General features: G+C 41.1%; 1 protein-coding gene across 4 annotated transcripts in view; it reads left to right on the top strand.

The window, feature by feature from the left end:
• Positions 1–17,594, top strand: part of Cask (calcium/calmodulin dependent serine protein kinase) — a 366,225-nt gene extending 348,631 nt beyond the window's left edge. For all 4 annotated transcript variants that reach the window (XM_071606242.1, XM_027927438.2, XM_027927437.2 and 1 more), the window contains 5 exons: positions 2,204–2,284; positions 2,392–2,472; positions 4,948–5,150; positions 12,229–12,312; positions 15,595–17,594. In XM_071606242.1, the coding sequence (XP_071462343.1) occupies positions 2,204–2,284; positions 2,392–2,472; positions 4,948–5,150; positions 12,229–12,312; positions 15,595–15,771 (626 nt within the window). In that variant the 3' untranslated portion in view covers positions 15,772–17,594. The remainder of the gene's footprint in view (positions 1–2,203; positions 2,285–2,391; positions 2,473–4,947; positions 5,151–12,228; positions 12,313–15,594) is intronic.
• The last annotated feature ends 2,046 nt before the right edge of the window (positions 17,595–19,640 follow it).

Below are 19,640 nucleotides of genomic sequence, written 5' to 3'. Positions count from 1 at the left end.
TCTGTAGAGGGAGGGGATGTGTTTACCATTCAGAATGCTTGTGTCATCATCATCTTGATCTTTCATGAGAGACTCGATTCTTTTTACACATTAAAACATATCAGCTGGGCATGGTGGCGCATGCCTGTCGTCCCAGCAGCTTGGGAGGCTGAGGCAGGAGGATTGCAAGTTCAAGGCCAGCCTCAGCAACTTAGCGAGTCCCTAAACAACTTAGGTGAGACCCTGTCTCGAAATAAAAAATAAAAAGGGCTGGGGATATAGCTCAGTGGTTAAGTGTCCCTGGGCTCAATCCACAGTACCTAAATAAATAAATAAATCAGCCAATTGATGTACTTGTTCCACAAGCATGCTTTTTCTTGATGGAAATATTACTCAGCAGACAATAGGTACAAAAAAATGATGCCATAAGCACTCCTGCTTTCATTTTGCAGCTCTCATCACTCCATTACCACTGCAGCATTACTAGCTAGCTCTGCCACAGAGAGCCTCATGTTCATTTTAATTTTGGGAGTGTGCCATTTCAAACACAGAAAACATGTCGTCGTTTTTAGCTGCTGCTAGGGAATATGCTCTAAAGATTTGCAGTCAACCTTTATGAAATCCAGTTATGGAACAAAAACAAATGCACAAGTACCCATTAATATGCACTAATGCTTTATTAACGTATTTCTTTTTATATATATTTTGAGAATCATGCTTTTTGTTCATTTGTTTGTTTCTGATCTATTGCATTCCGGGTATCTTATTTTGCATTGTTAGGTTCTTTGCTACTAAGCTGATACAATCATTTAGCCACATTGTTTCAGGGAGCAGATGCCTTCTTAATGATGAACCTAAGCATCCCAGATTCCTTTATGGCAATGTGAAATCGATTTTATTAAATTTACTTCAACCCCTCTAAAATCCAGGGCTAGAAACTGGGCATGGTGGCACATGCCTGTAACCCCAGTGGCTCAGGAGGCTGAGGCAGGAGGATCATAAGTTCAAAGCCAGCCTTGGCAACTTACAGAGGCCCTAAGCAACTTAACAAGACCCTGTTTCAAAATTAAAAGGGCTGGGGATGTGGCTCAGTGATAAAGCGCCCCTGGGTTCAATCAATACCAATAATAATAATAATAATAATAAATAAATTCCAGGGCTAATTCATTATTCTTTTAAGAGGAAGATTTAGTGTGTACCTGACAATATTTGGGTATGACCATGTTAAAAAAAAAAAAACTGCAGGAAACAGACAGATGATTTTAGCCTTCTTGTGAGAATTTTCAAATTTGTGTGAGAAACTGACCATGTTGAACTTCAACAGGAATGGTCATTTGCTCAGAACACTTTCACATGTTGCTTAAAATCCTTCTTGTGTTGTTAACAGGCAGGTGTCAGAGAAGTATTTTTAAACTATTTCTTCTTGGTCTGTAATAATCAGAGAACTCTCCTTTTGCAAAAGTTTCTGAGTTCAGATTCTCCTTTACTATTCTTGCCATCCTGTTCATCCTGATTATCACACACAACTGCCCATGGTGATGAGTGACATGGTTTCAGGGCCAGGAAAGCATGTTCTCCTACTTACGTACCTGAGATTTTCCATCGAATGGATATCTGTTACAATAGAACTTGCAAGATGCTCATTTAAAAGCTTGTGACAATAGTTACAGAACTTGACTTTGAAAGAATCTAGCATGCCACCTTAATCAATTTGAAAGAAAGAACCATGAAGTTCAAGACCAATGGCCGTGCATTTCTCATCCATTTCTCTCTAGAAACGATCTAGCTGGCCCCTCTCTTGGTTGACTTTAGCTGCATTCATGCTCTGTTCATGTTGGTCACTGTCCATAGACTTTTTCTTTTTAGTATTGCTGATTTCTTAAATTGTAAAAATATGAACAGCATGTGATTTTGAATGAATTCATATGATTTGCTAGATACTGCATGGGAAAAAATATGCAGTATCCTTTCGAATTGGACTTTTATGCATGTACTCAACATATCTTTGCCCCTGTTTCTAAAGTGCATTTTCATGGGCTTAAAATGAAAATTTCTCTCCTAAATGCTATACGACTTCAATCACATGTAAAGCATATACCATAAATTGAATTCATATTTTAAGATACTTTTAATGTAACTTGGTTTTTGCCAGTAAAATTACAATTTACGTACTTGAAATATTCATTCCATAAATTGACCTTTCTTCTGAATCTTTGCATTTTAGTGTTTGATCAATTAGATCTTGTCACATATGAAGAAGTAGTAAAACTGCCAGCATTCAAAAGGAAAACACTAGTCTTATTAGGTAAGTTTGGCTATAAAAGTGTCTTACTTATTCTCACCTTAAAAACATTTTGTAAATATTATTAACAGTTGTCAATTTTAACTTTTTTTTTCCAAAAAATGCCATAGGTGCACATGGTGTTGGGAGAAGACACATAAAAAACACCCTCATCACAAAGCACCCGGACCGGTTTGCATACCCTATTCCACGTAAGCAACGTCTCAATATCTTTTAATTATGTTTTTCTTATTCATTTTCAACATGGTAATTTACATATTTTTTCTGATTATATAAGTAATAGCTGTTTGTTGTAGGAAATTTGTAAAAACCCAAAAGAGGACAATGAAGAAAATGGGTTAATAATCCCAACTTCACTCTCCCAATAATAAGTTCTATAAATATTTTGTTGTATACCCTCCTAGGCTTCTTTTAGTATGAATATATGTATTGTGTGTGTGTGTTATGTTTGTGGGATTTTAAATAACATTAAGTTCATTCATTCTGTTTATAATTTAATTTTTCCAACAGTATGCCTGAAACATTGCCTAGATTAGTTATTCTTCAGAAAAATAAGTTTTAATAGTTATATATTTTTCTGTAATGCAGCAGTCTCTCTCTCTCTCTCTCTCTCTCTCTCTCTCTCTCTCTCTCTCATACTGGGGATTGAACACAGGGGTGCTTTGCCATTGAGCTGCATTCCTAGCCATTTTTATTTTTTATTTTGAGACAGCATCTAAGATGCCTAGGGCCTCACTAAATTGCTGAGGCTGGCCATGAACTTGTGATTCACTCCTGCCTCAACCTCCCAAGAAGCTATGAGATTACAGGTGTGCACCAGCACACCTGTCTTCTTCTTATCAGTTTAAAAACCCAGTCAATGTGCTATCAATTGTTTACTATACAGAATTTGAAAATTTTAAGATTTCTAATATCCCCCTTACCTTCCTATATTTTATTCTTAACCTTTTGCCCTCTTCATTATGTGAACTATAAAATAAAATAATCCCAGGGTTGTAAAGAAGATTTGAGAACATGTGTATGAAGCACTTAGCAGATGGTGGATAAGTAGCAGCCATCTTATTATCATCTGTATTCTAAAGTTTCAAATTTTAATCCCTTAAGCTTTCTAGCAGTTACAGCTTTGTTCAGGGTGGGAAGAGCTTAAGGAGAATGATTTGTAAGAGCAACTGGAGAAAATGTCCTGACTAGCTCCTTCCTGCAGGGCCCTGGGATGCCATCCTGAAGCACACAGTCCACACCACTTACTCAGTCTGTACACCTGAGTGAGCCAGGAGGCTTCACAAGATGGCTCTGATTTACCCAAGACAAGTTTATCAAGTATCGTTGCAATTGGTGCTACTGGGGTTTTCTGATCAAATACTTAAATGGCCAATTAGCTAGCTGGACTTTAAACCTTACTTTTGCTGATGTCAGTCATATCTAATCTCTGAAATATTTGACCCCATGTAATGATAATGCACCAATAAAAAAATCTGGAAGAAATAAATAAAATATTTGATCCCAGATATGTATACAGCATACATTTAACTACCGAGATAACTGAAGATAGTTATCATCTGAAGATAGTATATCAACAGTATATTATGCCACTTCTTGAGCTTTTGATGTGGCTAAAGAAAGGATTCCTCTCTGATTGTCCACAGTTTGAAGTCCATGACACTTGGCACTTCTAAGGGAAAGAAGAAATTCCCCACTGGCTTGAGCCCATGTGCCAGCAAAGAGTAGTATAAATTTGTCCTTGCTTAAGGAGGGTAGGAAGCAAGGAAGAAGGTAGGAGAGAGGAAGGAAAGGGAGAAAAAGATTTAAACCAATATTCCTTGCTCATCTAGAAAAACATTTCCTGAAGTGAGTTTTGCATATTGGTTTAGACTTTAGTATATACCCACTTAGGTCAGACTTTGGCAAATCTTTTCTGTAAAGGACCAGGTAGTCAACATTTGAGACTTTGAAGGCCACACAGTCTGTGTCACAACTACTCAGCTCTGCTGTGGCAGCATAAAAAGAGCCATAGACAAAAATGTGAACAAACATGCATGGCTGTGTCCCAGTAAAACCTGAAGACTGCAGACCATTTTGGGCCCATGAGCCAGTTTGCCACCTCCTAGTTTAGGTCTTTATATGATAATTATGGTTACACCTCACTAACTGTCCATGATAATGATAGTATTCAATCTCTGTATTGTCCAGCACAGCAGCCATTAACCTCCTGTGCCAGTTAAACCTTGGAATCATGGCTTGTAAAACTGAGGAACTAAATTTTTATTTATAATTTGTTTAAATTTAAATAACCATATTTGGTATTTCCTTTTTTAAATCTTCTTTCTTCCTCCTGCTCAAGGCCCAAATACACTGAGACATATATATAGTGAGTGAGTTAATCTTGGATCATTTCATATCTTTTTCCTGTGGTGGTCCATGAAGGAGTGAAATATATCTGTAAACACTGAAGTATTCCCCAAACCAAATAACTAAATGGCACAGTTATACACATATAAAAATGGTTTCTAGAGTTTGCTTCTAGCTGCTGGGATGGGAACAGGGTACGTGGGACATACCCTAAAGAAGCCACAACTTTTAAAAAGAGATGTAGTCTGGGTGGGCCCATTAGGAACATAACTTCATCAGCTCAGCCTTTAAACCTCTCATGACATGGGACTTTGCAGATACAACCAGACCTCCAAAGAAAGACGAAGAAAATGGAAAGAATTATTACTTTGTATCTCATGACCAAATGATGCAAGACATCTCAAACAATGAATACTTGGAGTATGGCAGCCACGAGGACGCAATGTATGGGACAAAACTGGAGACCATTCGTAAGATCCACGAGCAGGGGCTGATTGCAATTCTGGATGTGGAGCCTCAGGTAAGGCCCAGCCACCCTGAACACCTCCATCCTGCCTGCATGCTGATAAGTTCAGATTCTGAAATCAAAAGATGCCATCTGAGATTCATGGGTTGCATAATAATCTCATAAGCTTCAGGAAAGTGTCAATAATCAAGATTTTATGGGTTAACAGTCTAGAATGCAGACTGGCCTATCACTGGGCATGTATTTAGGAAGCAGATTATTCTCCAATGAGATTTGTTATACTCAGAACTTCTACAGAAATTCTACTATGATTTGACCTTAGGGTGAAACTCTGGTACTTTGTTATTACAACAGCCTTGGTACAGCTATGCTGAACCATCAGAGCACCCGCCAGCATCTTATGTTAATCACCAGCAAGACACTGATCCTGGGGCCTGGTTATGAAACACAGTGCTAGCTTTCTGAAAACAAGCATGAGTGACCCCAGATGTCAGATGTCAAGATGGAGCAGGGATGGAGAGCAGGGGTGGTTCTCTGCCTCTCCAGTCTCCTCATAAGAGGATACTGCCTGACCCTGAGCTAAAACTAGGTCAGATATAGACAACTTGGAGAGGACTCAAAGGGAAGTTGGATATGGAGATGATTAAATGATTTGTAAATATGTTTTTTGCAAAAAGCAATCGGAATTAGGAAACTTGAAAGAAAAGGCTTGACATCAAAGGGGATGAGGGTGTCACTCAGTGGTAGGGTGAGGGTGTGGGTTTAGCATATGTGAGGCCCTGGGTTCCATCTTCAGCACCTAAAAAAATGCTGACAAGCTATTTTTTCATGTCTGAGTATAATCCAAACAGAAATGGACTTGAAGCACAGAAGGAAGGATTTGGGAATTATAGACATTAGGGGAGGTTACAGGAGAGGCTGTGGGTTCCCTTGTGACTCCCAGGTCTGCCATTTTAAAGGCCATTCTGTACCCTAAATCCCTTATCACCTAGAATCAGTCCACTAACCACCAAAATGAAGGGTCAGCTCCCCTTTAGTAGGCTTCCCTCGTATTTCATCAGGAAGCTTAGATGGCCATCCTAGGCAGGGCACATCCCTGTTCAAGAGTCACAGCATAAGACTTGGTCCCCCAGCCATCCCCAAAGTGAGAACAGAAACTGCATAGCAGGATCTGTGTGACCTGGGACCTGACTGCTCAGTTTCTGGACACCAAGATCCTAACTTGCGGCCAATGGGTTCATCTGTTTCCATTTGATAGCACTTGATGGGGTTCTTGAACTTGGAACTTCGGAAACCATGAAAGGATCTGGTTCGGGGGCTAGGGAGGAGAGCAACAATAGTGCAAACACTGTAGTTGACTTGACAATTAACTTGGACCTATATAGAACTAAATATGATGATGTGTAACGCAGATTGATTTTTGTTTAACTACTAATCCCTCCTTACTAGGGATTGGAAAAATCTTCTGGCCAGGGGTGGCTAGAGGCAAGGTCTCAATCCTGGTCCTGGTCTTCGACATCCTCTCCTTGGGTTCCACACTGGTCTTCACCTGAACGTCGTTTTCTGCTGGTAGTAATGTCTCTAGCAGTATGCTGGCTGCAGGGCTCCTCAGACCCCCTCTGCATTACCTAAGTCCACTTTCAAGGGCTTTCTGCCTTACCTGCTGCTGCTGCCGCTGCTGTCATCGCCGCCACCACCGCTGCTGCCGCTGCTGCTCCACCCATAGTGTCCAGCTCTCCCTGTCCCTTGGTCCTTGCACAGCCATGCATTGCTCTGCACTGCTGAGTGGGAGACCCTTCTCTCGGCCTCATCAGGACATCCACAGCAGTTCCTTTAACCCATTGCACTGGCCCTGGAGCACCTCCTTGCCCCAGCTGGGCACACTGTCCCCCTGCTCCCTGACTGCTGGATGGGTTCACCTGCACTCTCCTCTCCTGCTTCCTGTGTCCCCACCTATCAGAACTGTGATCTCTCAAGTCCACTGACCCCTGAAGGCAGGCCATGGGCATCCTGGTCTCTGCCTGAGCCTCTTTGGGCCAGCAGCCCCAGGGCCTGCTCCTCTCATTGGGCTGGTTGACCACTCTGGTCCCAGGCTCTCTTCTGCCCAGTCTAGACTCATCCCAGCCCAGGTCTCACACTTGAGACCATGTGTACACCAGTACAGCCCGGGGTGCCCACAGAGTCTGCGCCAACAGGACTTCACCCTCAGGCCTCTCTGCCCTCAGCCTACTCTCCTTAGGTCTGGGAAGGGTCCTTATCCTGCTTTGGGGATGCCAGTGGCCATGAATAACCTATGTTCAGACAGAGCCTTGATGCTTCAGGGAGACTTTCCCCCTTGGGACCTTATGACATTTTTCTCCTAGCCCCATCCTGCCCTAGCTTGTTAGATTAACCCCACTACTGTATCTCACAGTTTGATTTAACAAACTTCTATCAAGCCCATATATGCCAAGCACTGTGCCAGAAGCTAAAAATATAATTAAGAAGACAAACTGGTGAGGATGAAATTCCTTCCTCCATGTACATCAGAAACTGTCCTTAACAGGGAAAGTAAATTGTGGCATTTTAAAAAAAAATCTCACATCCACGACAGCTGAGGCCATTTCTACCACATATGGGCCATAGAAAGACCACCTAATGCTAGTGTTCAGCTCATTGAGTGAAGGTCTAATGCTTTGAGGCCATCTTAATTTATTTTAGACAACCAAAGCCAAATGGAACACATGTGTAGTAATAGTACCATATGATTAAATGTTGTGGTCCAACTCTAAACCTAGACAACAATGGTAAAGACATTGAGCTAGAAAAAATAGTAACCTGGCTTCTTTTAAAATAATAGATTGTATTGTTATAATGTTTTATATTTCATTAACCATTATTACTCCTTACCTAATCTTTGGAATCCTATGAAATAGAAATCAGTGTCTATTTCCATAATGGAAGAAATCAAGGCTTAATGTAAAAGTAACTCAAACCAAGGTTTATAGCAGATTGAAAGTGGTTTGAACTTAAACTGTTATTGGTTTTGTTTTGTGTGTAATAAATCCCAACCTCCTCCCTAGGAATCTTCAGGATGGTCCACCAAATGTTTTTAAAACATTTAGAAAAATGTAGAAGGCAATAAAACCTGAGGAAAAAAATATAAGATTTCTTTCTCATGAAAATAAAGTGAGGACTCAGTAATCTCTGTCCCTAAAGCTGAAACTAATCTCTCCAGTGTGTGATGAAAGCTTAATGCAATGGTTTTAGAATTTAACCTTACTCCGATTTATCTGTTTAGAGTGTTAAAAGTTAACAGTAGCAGAATATTTGGGCTTTTGCTTTTGCCTACAGAGGGAAAGGTTGTTGTCAAGAGGAAGCTTCTAGGAGCTGAGGATGTAGCTCAGTGGAAAAGTACTTGCCTCGCATGCACAAGGCCCAGGGTTCAGTCCCTAGTATGGCATACATAAATAAATAAATAAGGTATATGGGGACAGGGACTTTCAGGAACAAGGAAATGCATGGTGACTTTGCCAAAGATATAAGACCTTATACACAAAACATCATAGCTGGGTTTGGAGGCATCTTAAAATTTTGGAAATATAATAAGATAGGATAGAAATTTTAAAAATACAGTAATTAGAAAATAGAATGATTTAAATATAATAAATACAATAATTGGAAAATACATAATTATAATAATTAGAAAATACAAAAATATAGGAAATATAAAATCACAATACAGAAATAGAAAATCAAAGCCATGAAAAAGAAGAGGAAGCCAATATGAGAACCACAGGAGCTACTATAGTTACTGTGATAAACAGATTTGGCTCTGAACATACTGGCAACCAGGTTCTGAACCAGAGGCCATTTTGTTCAATTGGTTTCCTCTCTGAGGTCACTGTGCTCTTTCTTAGATTTTTGTAGAAAATTATTTGTCCACTTGCCCTTGTATACTTTTTAACTTTCCAAAACCAATTAGTCTTATAGCTATCTGCATCATACTTGGGTCAAATGAGTTTGTAGTCCTTGAAGATGGTAACCTGAAATTAATTCTTAGCCACACATAGATGAACATAAAATCAATTTACTCCACAAAAGAGAACTAAAGAAGTAACTGTTAAATTAACATTACTTTGACTATTTGAATACAGTGTTCTCAGTGATCTTTCTAGAGCATGTGTGCGCATGTTCTCTCTCTCTCTCTCTCTCTCTCTCTCTCTCTCTCTCTCTCTCTGAATTCCTCTGGGATTCAGAGAGAGACTGTGTTTCCTCTTGAGTCGGAGCTGAAGAAGGTTTAGAGTTTGTCTTTAAGTGAGCTATTAACTGCCTGAGGGAGGAGAATCCTTGTGAGGAGTTCCATTTCCTGTTCCTCAAGTGACTCTGAACCTCATCCAGACTGAAACTGCATCCAAAATGTTGCCCACTTGAAACACAGAAATAGAGCATGGAATGGGGACAGAGACCTTCAGGAACAAAGAAATGTGTGGTGACTCTGCTAAAGATATCATGCGCACTAGACAAGAACATCACAGTCAGGACTTAAGCCACCTCAGAATTTTGGAAAATATAATAATATAGGACAGAAATAGAAAATCAAAGCTATGAAAAAGAGGAGAAAGAAAATATGCGAACCACAGGAGCTACTGTAATTACTGTGATAAACATTAAATTTGGCTCTGAACTTCCTGGCAACCAGGGCAAACACACACACACACATTTATTTGTTTATTTTGGGAATCAAGATTCCAAACATTCTTGACACAAAAGGCTCGTGGCAATATGATGAGCGTAGCCTTCATTGATGGTTTCATACAGTAAATGCAGAATGACCCTCATGTGTTTATGGATATAGCAAATAGGATGTTTCCCCCATCTCAGTTGCTCAAAGGCCAGCTATGTGCGGGTATGTGTGTGTGATAAGAAAACCTTCTGTTCCAGTTGACCCTGTATTCATCTGATGCAGGAGCACAGGAAAGAAAGAGGAGAGGCCCAAGATAACATTGACAAAAAGGACATTTCTAAGAGAAGGTTCCTGTTTGGCTCCATATGGCTTTTTCATGATGACTGTTCCTTGCTAAAGTCTTTGGTCACAAAAGATCAGCAAAGAAATTGCCAGTTACCTCTTTTAAAAGTGAACATTGCAAGTTTTGAAGAGCTTTCTTAGAGGGGACTCTGAACCTGTGACTTTAACAATTAAAGAACTCTAATGAACAAATAAGACAGTGTGCCAGTTTCCCTTAACCCTCCAGTAGATATTCAGAAGTAGTATCCCAGTGTAAGTGGGGCTAACAGTCAAAAAGAAAGTCAGAATTTTTCATATCAAATTTGTCTCTTACATGCATGTAGCAGCATGCTCTCTGGTCAAACCTGCCTCAAAAGATAAGAGAAATCAAGTACAAATTAGATTTTTTGTTTTGACCTTTTAATTGGATCCTAAAGGCAGTTTATGACAGGTGTCATATTGGACATGAAAGAAACAGTTGAACAGGACATATCCCTGCCCTCAAGGTCCCCAAGGGCTTAATATTTCCAGTGTGGTTGGTGCTTTAAGAGCACAGAGGAGTGGCTCAGGGCTCACAAAGAACTTTCCAGAGAAAAGAACATCGGAACTGAGTTCTGAAGGATTACTCAGTCAAGCAAAGAGGAGAGTGAAGAAGGGGGAAGGTTGATAGGAGGTCCAATCAGAGGGGTTGTAAGTAAAGACACCAGGAAGCCAGAGTCTGACCCTTTCTAGAACTCAAAGCAGCTTAGTAAGGCCAGTCCACTGAGGAGAGGGCAGAGAAAAGCCAAAGAAGTTAAAGCATGGGCCAGTTGGTGAGGGAAGGATTTGATCTTCATGCTACGGAGTATACTTTTTTTTTTTAATCCTGTGGCCAAAAGGGAGCTGTTGAAGGGTTTCGAGCATGGAACAATGGGATTGGCATTTCAGAAAAACCATTTTAGTAGCAGAGTGGAGTATAGTTGAAGAACAGCAAAACTGGAAACAGAGAACCAGTCTATTGTGATGACAGTGAACCAGGCAAAAGATGGAGTGACAGGAATAAGGGAAAGCACACATATTTAGAGACCATTTAAAAAGCAAGATATGTGGGAGGCCCTGGGTTCGATCTCCAGCACCGTAAAAAAAAATTAAATAATAATTTTAAAAATCAAAATATGTAGCTAACAAAATTGATATGTTAAATTCTTGTATAAAGAACAGCAAGATATTTACCCCTGATGCATATGAGTTAACTTGTGGATTGAGTTCCTGGATGAGTATGCTAGGTTTTGTCCTTGGAGGGGCCTTTATAAACCTCCAAGAGCATCCTGTCCTCCCAGGGGAGGAGCTAAAGCAGTGATCCCACAGCAGAATCAACTCTAGTTGCATCCAATTGCAACTTTGCAGTACATCTATGCAAACTAGTGACTTCTGCAGTTAGAGGTTTGGGATGCTTTGGAAGGGAACTGAAGGGGATCCCAGAGTTCCTTCTCCCTTGAGTGCCACATTTTCTCATGGGTCAACACATTGCCCACAGCCACACATTGTCTTTAGTGGCAGGGCTAAAACAAAAAAAGCCCGGGGCTTTATGACTCCAGCCCTGGGCAGGGTCCCCCTGTCTCACAAACCCTATTGGGTCCTTTCACCAGGGCAACACAGAAGGCCTTATGTAGCATGAATGTAGCCCACACAATTATAGTGGCCAGGATTTGCTATCAGTGGTTAGCAATTTGCAGTTTCATATGTAACAAAGTGGGCTCTGGATTGGTGTGAAGCCAATCTGAAGGCCCATTACCCCCAGATGCATAGACCATCAATTAAAATTCAAGCTCCAGCTAATAACCAGGTTTTAATGAACATTAACCAACATAGTTCATGTTAACTTTTGCGAAGAGAAATAAAGCCAATTGACTCATGAGATTCATAAGAAAAATGTCCAGTTTGTCAGCTTTTGTTTCCTGACAACTATCATTCATCCTTTAGAAGATATGAAGTAAAATAACATGATTTATGAAATTGGTACATTTAATACCTTGCCAAAAAATTGAACCAAGGGCTTGAATTTTTCAGTTATGTAAATTCTTCATAGACTCATTTGAAAGTGACATTACTTATATCTTCATTTAAGTCTCTTTTTGTTGTTGTTGTTGTTTTGTTTTTACCCAGGCACTGAAGGTCCTGAGAACTGCAGAGTTTGCTCCTTTTGTTGTCTTTATTGCCGCTCCAACTATCACTCCAGGTTTAAATGAGGTAAGAATGAATCTACTTTTCCCCCAAATAAGCATGCCCCATTATAAGGATCCACATGTGTTATGCACTCAAAACCAAAGCCCTATTCCATGAAGACAACTAAATGAAACTCTGATTTATTGTTGATGCTGGGCAGTCAGTATTTGGAATGAGGTAACACCAACAGTGTGAACTTCAGAGATCAGAATCTTAAAACAAATTCCAGCCTTAGTTTACAGCACAGTCGGAAAGCACATTGGTCTACATTGGCAGCAAACATCTGCTCTGGTGAAATAGGATGTGGAAAAGAATGGTCAGTCTCAAGTCACTTCTCAAGTCCGAGGATAAACCCCATCAGTCCCCCAAGATGGAGTTTTCCCTGGCATCTCTAGGACTGCCAGCCCACTCTGTCTAGATTCGATGATGCCAAGACAGCAGGAAGCTCCCAGGGCCAGCTCTGGATCAAACATTGCTCTACTTAAAGAAAGCTGTAAGGAATCCATGACCTTAGCTGGGCTACAGAGGCCCCTAGAGACCATCAAACTTAGAAAAGAGCTTTATTCAGCTGGTGATATGGCTTAGTGGGAGAGCACTAATCTATCCATGCAAGAGGCCCTGGGTTTCATCCCCAGCACTGGAAACAAAAAGAAAGGAGCTCTTGTCAGCTCTCAAGCCAACTCAAGTCAGCACCTGCCACAAAGAAGGTATGTGCAAGAGTTGGCTACGCCATCCTTCTTCCCAAGCCCACTAAGAAGGCTTTCTATTGCTGACCAGATAGTCTCACATGTCTGGAAGGTGGGACAGTGCCTCCCTGCCGTCTCTTCTTTAGTTAAGGGAATACTGCTATATGAAGTTATCCTGAAGAACTTTTGCAAATTCTAGAAACCACCAGAGGACTCTTAGCAGTGTTCAATAAACACTGGCCTAAATCACCCAAGCATACAGTGCAGTTAAATCAAGGCTTAGGAATTCACACTTTGTGTACCTTTAACGAAGGTTAAATCTTTAGATGGGCTTTATTACTCGTATTTTCAGTCATCTTTTTTTTTTTTTTGTCATTTCATTTGCAAAAGGCACGTTCCTTTGTAAAATTCAACTTTTCCATCTTATTCATACATAAGCATGTTTGAAATCCACATTGTGGTTAGCGTTTATCCTTTGGTTACCATGTGTTTTTCTTGAATTATCATCTTTGCTTTGTTTTTGTTTTTTGTTTTGCCTGTTTTCCTGCCCTGTTACTAATTTTCCATAGCTGCCAAAATGGTGCAGAAAATTGCCTGTAAGTACCAGCTAGGAGGTGACGAAGTACAGCCTTTGTTCCTTTTAATAGATGTAGAATGTAGACATTTTGGTCCCACAAATCCTTGCTTTCTGCTATTAGAATAAAGGCATTTGTTTTCACTGAGTTGAACCTTGCTCACGTGTGAGTCCAGCATGCAGACAAGCTGTTGTCAAGGAAGAAACTGGAAAATAGAACTTCATCTTAAAAGATCTGTAAGAGGGAGTTTTATTTTCCTATAAAGAGAACTACATCAAAAAGCTGACACTCTCAGCCACACATTTTTTGAATGGTTTCCTCAGCCCCACTTTCTGAACAAAACATAAACCCTGTTAGCAGTTTTTGAAGCCCAGAATTGTATAGTCAAACAGAATCTCCTAACAAACACAGACAGTAACTTCATAGGAATTGTTCCTTGTTATACTGGTGGGAAGTGCTTTTGTCTTTGGGTAAATGCAGGTTTCCTAAAATGGCGTTTTTGCATTGAGCTTATTATAAATAATAGAGGGGCCTCAGAGAAGAGGAGAGGGGGTCCTAAGCCACTCCTTGGCACCTATAGCTCCTGGGTCCCTCAAGGATCCCAGCATCTTTTATTTTCTCTGGAGATCTGCCTCTGTTACCCCAGACCCCCACCCCTTTCTTAGTAGATTGCTTAGTCCCTTGATGATAGAGTTATTACTTGTAAAATCCTGTGATGATCAGTTATCAGCCAGGTGCTTGTTCCTTTGACAGCATTTATTAAGCAACAACTATGTGCAAGGCTCCATGCCTGGGCACAATAATGACAGACACAGGAGACAAGTTTATGCCCTAATTGGGAAGAAGGAAATTAATGAAATAAGCAGATATTTATATCAAATAATATACATTTTCAATATATTTTTTTAACTCAGGCAGATAGTTCACCTACCCAGTGTTCATCCAGTGCAAGGGGAGAGTAGGTGTGGTTATTTGACTCGTAAAGTACTCCACTTTCAATTGAACTTGGCCTTGGAGAGTTCAGTATAACATACTTGTGCTGTGAAGATAATGAAAGATAATGGAGGATCTCTTAATGATGGCCCTTAAGAGATCCTTGTCTTGAAAGAACTGCCAGCAAAAAGCCATTTTCACATGACGAATTTGAGACCTTAAATTCCTTCCTGCCATGGCTCAGCCTGGTGAAGGTTGTCAAAATGTGTAGCAAGCTCTGATTTAGGGGACATCCTTTACCACAGCAAGCCTGCCTAGAGTTCAGTAGCTTTGCTCCAGAGTTGTTTTCGTGAGAAATATAACTACATGTGAACAGTGGCATTGGGTCATTTCCAATGCAGACCAGCTTGGGGAATTCATCAGATGCCAGTTGCTGTTTTATTTGGAAAATGGCCTTATTCCAGACATTATTTGTAACATCCCAAAAGCTTTGGCCTCTGGCATCTGATGCTGTCAAGTCAGGACCATTATACATAATTGAATTTTTTAAACATGCTGAACCTTTAGTAGAAAAGGAAAAAATGCAACTTCATTTGTCATCCATAGACAGGGCTTATTGGTGCAAATGCAGGTGGGTCCCCAAAGCGTGGCTCAAGGGAACTTCAAGGACCAAGGGGATGGGGATCAAGAGCCCTTGTGCCAGATGTGAGGATGGGTTAGAGGAGGGAAGAAAGAACGGAAGCCACTGGCAACCCACGCCTCACAGGGCCTCGCCCTGACCGACCCGGGACGGGCACAGCCGGGCCTGGGTGGGCCAGTGTGTTTGCTGGAGAGTGTGCATTTTGTCTGGTTTGTCATGGAGCCCCCTGTTGCATGTCAAGCACTTGTGGATGCCAGCAGGAGTTCCTGCTGTCCCAGGGATGGTGGTCTCCTGTGAAGTGGTCCCATCCTGGCCTCATGCCCAGATGCAGCCCATCAAGGTTCGGCCTTGACGGCTTCTGACACTGGGATGAGCAAAAACAGGTGAAAAGAGAAAGAATCCCACTGACTCCTGTCTTCTGTTTGCTTTCCCCCTCTCCCACGCCCGCCCTTCCTCCACGCTCCCCTTGTAGGACGAATCTCTCCAGCGCCTACAGAAGGAGTCTGATATCCTACAGAGAACATACGCGCACTACTTCGATCTCACAATTATCAACAATGAAATTGATGAGACAATCAGACATCTGGAGGAAGCCGTTGAGCTCGTGTGCACAGCCCCGCAGTGGGTCCCGGTCTCCTGGGTCTATTAGGCCCATCCCCAGATATCTGAGCATAACTGGGAGCCACCTCATACATGGAAAAGCCTCTTTGTCATGGGCCTTGTGTCAGCAGGTCGTGGTCCCTAGAGACTACCTAGTTGTAGTGTGACCTACATTTATAATTATTGTCATGTCCAAATAGATAGGAGGAGAAAAACAATTACACACTAATTTAAAGAGACAGTATCTTTTTTAATCAGTTCTCCTAAACTTTAATAAAATGTATCTTTAAATGTATGTATTATTCAATCCTTTGGAATGTTATATTTTTGGAAATCATAGCTTTTTATTTCCAAGGCCCCTAAAAACTGCACAAAATAGATGCTGCTTTCTATAATCTATTTTAATAATAATAAACAATGATTCTGTTACCTTGACTGGGGGTGGAACACTACATTCTTTTTAGAGTCTGATTTTATGGATTGGAATATCTTTCTTTCCTTTATTTATTTGAAATAATTAGTCTAGTGATTACAAAACAGTCATAAATTTTTAAAGGCCTTTTTTCTCTCTCTCTCTCTTTTTTTTTTTTAGAATAGTATTTTTTTTAAGTCCTTTATGTAACATCCAGATAATGTGATACTGTCTCTTTGAAGCACCCTGTAAACCTTTTAGAGATTTGAAGTTGGGTCTTGACTCTTAATGCATGTGGACAGTCGCGAGCGTTTATGCTGTTGGTGTGTCTGTGTTGGACAAATCAATCTGTAATCTACAGCCAAGTACTTTCCGTTCACGGGGCACACCCAGGAGAATAAGAATAAAATGCTATTATGACTAAGTTGTAAACCTATGCACATCCCTTGCATTTCGGGCAACTTTATAAAAAAAAGAAAAGAAACTGATTTTTATTAATAATAATCATGTAGTGAAATGTGTTTGTAATTTTGTCTCAATTTAATTTGTTGTAAGGTGGGAGGGGGAATTTGCTGGTTTCACCATTTCGGATCTGTGTTGTCTAAGAGTATTAACGTTTTAATTAAGCAAAGAAATGAGGATTTTTAATCTGTATGTAATTGTTTTAAAAGCACCCATTTTAAGAGAAAATACTGTGCAATGAAGAAACCAGTTTAGGCGTTTGCTATAAACTGAATTATTCCAAAAGAATAATCTATAACAGCCCTGTAAATTCCTTGAAAATGATAACTAACAGGACAGTCTGACCAATTTTTTTTAAATATACTTCCTTTTATGTGTTCAATAATTAAATGCCTTTGGGTCCTTCATTTCATTATAGAGTTGTTTAGGCCTCCAAGCCGATGATCTTTTCAATTTTAGAATTCATTAGATGCTCATGGACCCATCGAAGGCCCAGGAGTGAGTATCAGTCGGCAGGACAGAAACAGCCACCTGCCAGGGCACAGCATGGACCGCGTCTGACTCGCAGGGCTACCTGTGGTCTCTCCTTCCTCTTGCTATATCCCTTGGCACAGGGGAATCATCTGTCCTTGTTGCTTTTAGAGACATTCACCATCTCATCACCCCGCCACGAGGTCACATTCTTCTAATACAGGACATTCGGGCTGGGGGTTCCCAGACCCTGCCAGAGGTCAGTAGAATGTTTTTCCTTAGCACGTGAGGGTGTGAAGCGCTTATGTTAACCTGGGATTCTTGAAAACACGCCATCATTTTTGCTTCTTGTAGGTTAGATGGCCTCTGTCACATTGTGCCTTGGCAGGATGTGCGGGGTGTATTCTGAGCTGAACAGCTCCTCTTAAGGGACCGAACAGAAAAGGCAGTTTTTATAGACTCCTCCTACATGGTCAACACCCCACCCCTCACCTACTGTTATTAAAGATGCCAATTGGTTGTTGGGTTTTGGTTGTTTGTTTGTTTTTTTTTTTTTTTTTTCTGATGATCATTCTTTGTCAGTGACCGGATGAGTCGACAACTTACTAACAGGTTGTTGAGTGAACTCCTTGTGTTTGGGCCCTACAGTGGGGGTGACCAAACAGGTAAACCAGAGACAAGCTCAACAGTGGGCTCCCCTAGATGGAGAGAGAAATGCTCAAAAAAGAGTCGTATAGGCCTGTGTTAGGACAGATTTCAGTCTGATGCCAAGGCCAGACAGTCATTCCTGCAATGGTACTGACTACAATGCGGGCTCTTCTCAGTGTCAAGGTGCCCGCTCTACCTCTTTTCCAATGAAGCACAAAGAAGAATACAACTAACACATGGGAAACCAACTTCCTTCCCTCTGGTGGAAACCCTCACACCCCCACTTGCCCTTAGAGACCAAATCTCCAGAAATGTTGACAGTGCCCTTTGGAAGCCATCCACCATGTGACTAAATGTGGATTAAGCCAAGGAGGAGAAAGGGGAGGGCAAATCAAACATCAGTGATCCCCCCATGGAAAGGCACCATACGACTTGTCATCTTGTTGGTCGCTTTCTGCATGCTCCAAGAAGGGCACAGGCAGCCATCTTCTGGAGCAGTGTCTTTATGACCTAGCAGAACATCCTTCAATTTCTGAATTCGGAGTCATTTCTGCACATTGCTGCTCCGTCACAATCGTCCACTAAACAATCAGAGAAAATTCCTAAAACTTCTTTCCTGCCTCTATCTCATCAGCAGAACCATTTTTTGTTTCCTTTTTGAAAACCAGAGCAAGTGATTTGATTGCTAAATCTTATCAGTGGTCAGTTGAAGCATTGGAGAGCCCTATTCCAAGGGTCCTCTCCCCTACGCAACCCCACTCCCCACAGCAGGAAAGGGAGCGTTTTGATGTGTCGAGTTCTTTGTTAAGAAAATGAAATGTCCTGATTTTCCTAATCATAAGGCAGCCATTCCTTTGCACATGTAGCATATTGCATTTTAACACTGAAAAGGAAAATGGCACTCAATTGAATTCATCTGGAAGTTTCCCAGTGTCAAGATAACATTGTCGCTTGTTAAAAATGCAATTAAGTGTATCTCCTGTCAGGTGAGATGATTTGAAATATCTGCTGAGAGAGGAAAAGAAATGGTTGACCTACTTCTTGCTATTTGCATTCAGAAGCCATCACCCCATCTTATTGGTGGCAGAATATCTAGAGATGTGCAGAGTTCCCCACTGCACGAAGAAATGCAGAATCTGTCCCCTTCCCTGTGTCCAATTCCTTCTCCCACGGCCTTCCTCTGAAGCTATTACCTTTGTAAAGCCTTTGATCTCAGCGTTCTTTGGTTTCTTTTGAAATCACTCCTAGTTCTTACTTCATTCAGGCTTCCAATTCATTCCTTGCAAAAGTTTAGTCGATGGAGTCACCCTCCAGGAAACTGGACTATTGGAGATGCCCAGAGTGGAAACCGCCCCTCAAGGACAAGGCAGCCCAAAGTACTCTTTGGTCTCCCACTGATGGCATGTCCTTTATTATCATTTCAGGTCAGTGTCTTAATTTGGAGTGAAGGTAAGCTTAGCTTGCTGCTCAAGCAACCAGGAAAACTGCTTGATGGGTCAATTCTTAATATCAAACCTGTGCGTATTTTGTGTTGGTGGTAGTGTTGTTGTTTCAGAACTGAGCACTGTCTCCCAAGTCCATTGTCTTTGCAAGGGCTTACTGTGCTGAGGCTCACTGTGGCCTGTAACAAATTTAAGGCCCCTGAATGCATCTCTCTTGTCCTGCACTTGAGATTCATTCTTCTCTTCCAAAGATACCTTGCTTCTTGCTGTGGCTTATGGAAGGGCTACACACTTTAGTTGTGACTCTTTTCATTGGGTAGAGATTTCCCTTTTCTGATCCCTTTAGAAACCACGTCTGCATCTCTGTTCATCTCCAGTTACAGGACTGTATGCATGAGGCTTAATGCAGGACTGGCTTGGCCTGTGCACTGGTCATTTTGCTGTCAATTTGGAGACATGGGACATCTCAGATGGCAGAACTTA

This window comes from Marmota flaviventris, chromosome X (genome assembly GCF_047511675.1).
Source record: "Marmota flaviventris isolate mMarFla1 chromosome X, mMarFla1.hap1, whole genome shotgun sequence".
NCBI classification, from domain to species: domain Eukaryota; kingdom Metazoa; phylum Chordata; class Mammalia; order Rodentia; family Sciuridae; genus Marmota; species Marmota flaviventris.
This window is presented reverse-complemented; position numbering and strand designations above follow the sequence as displayed.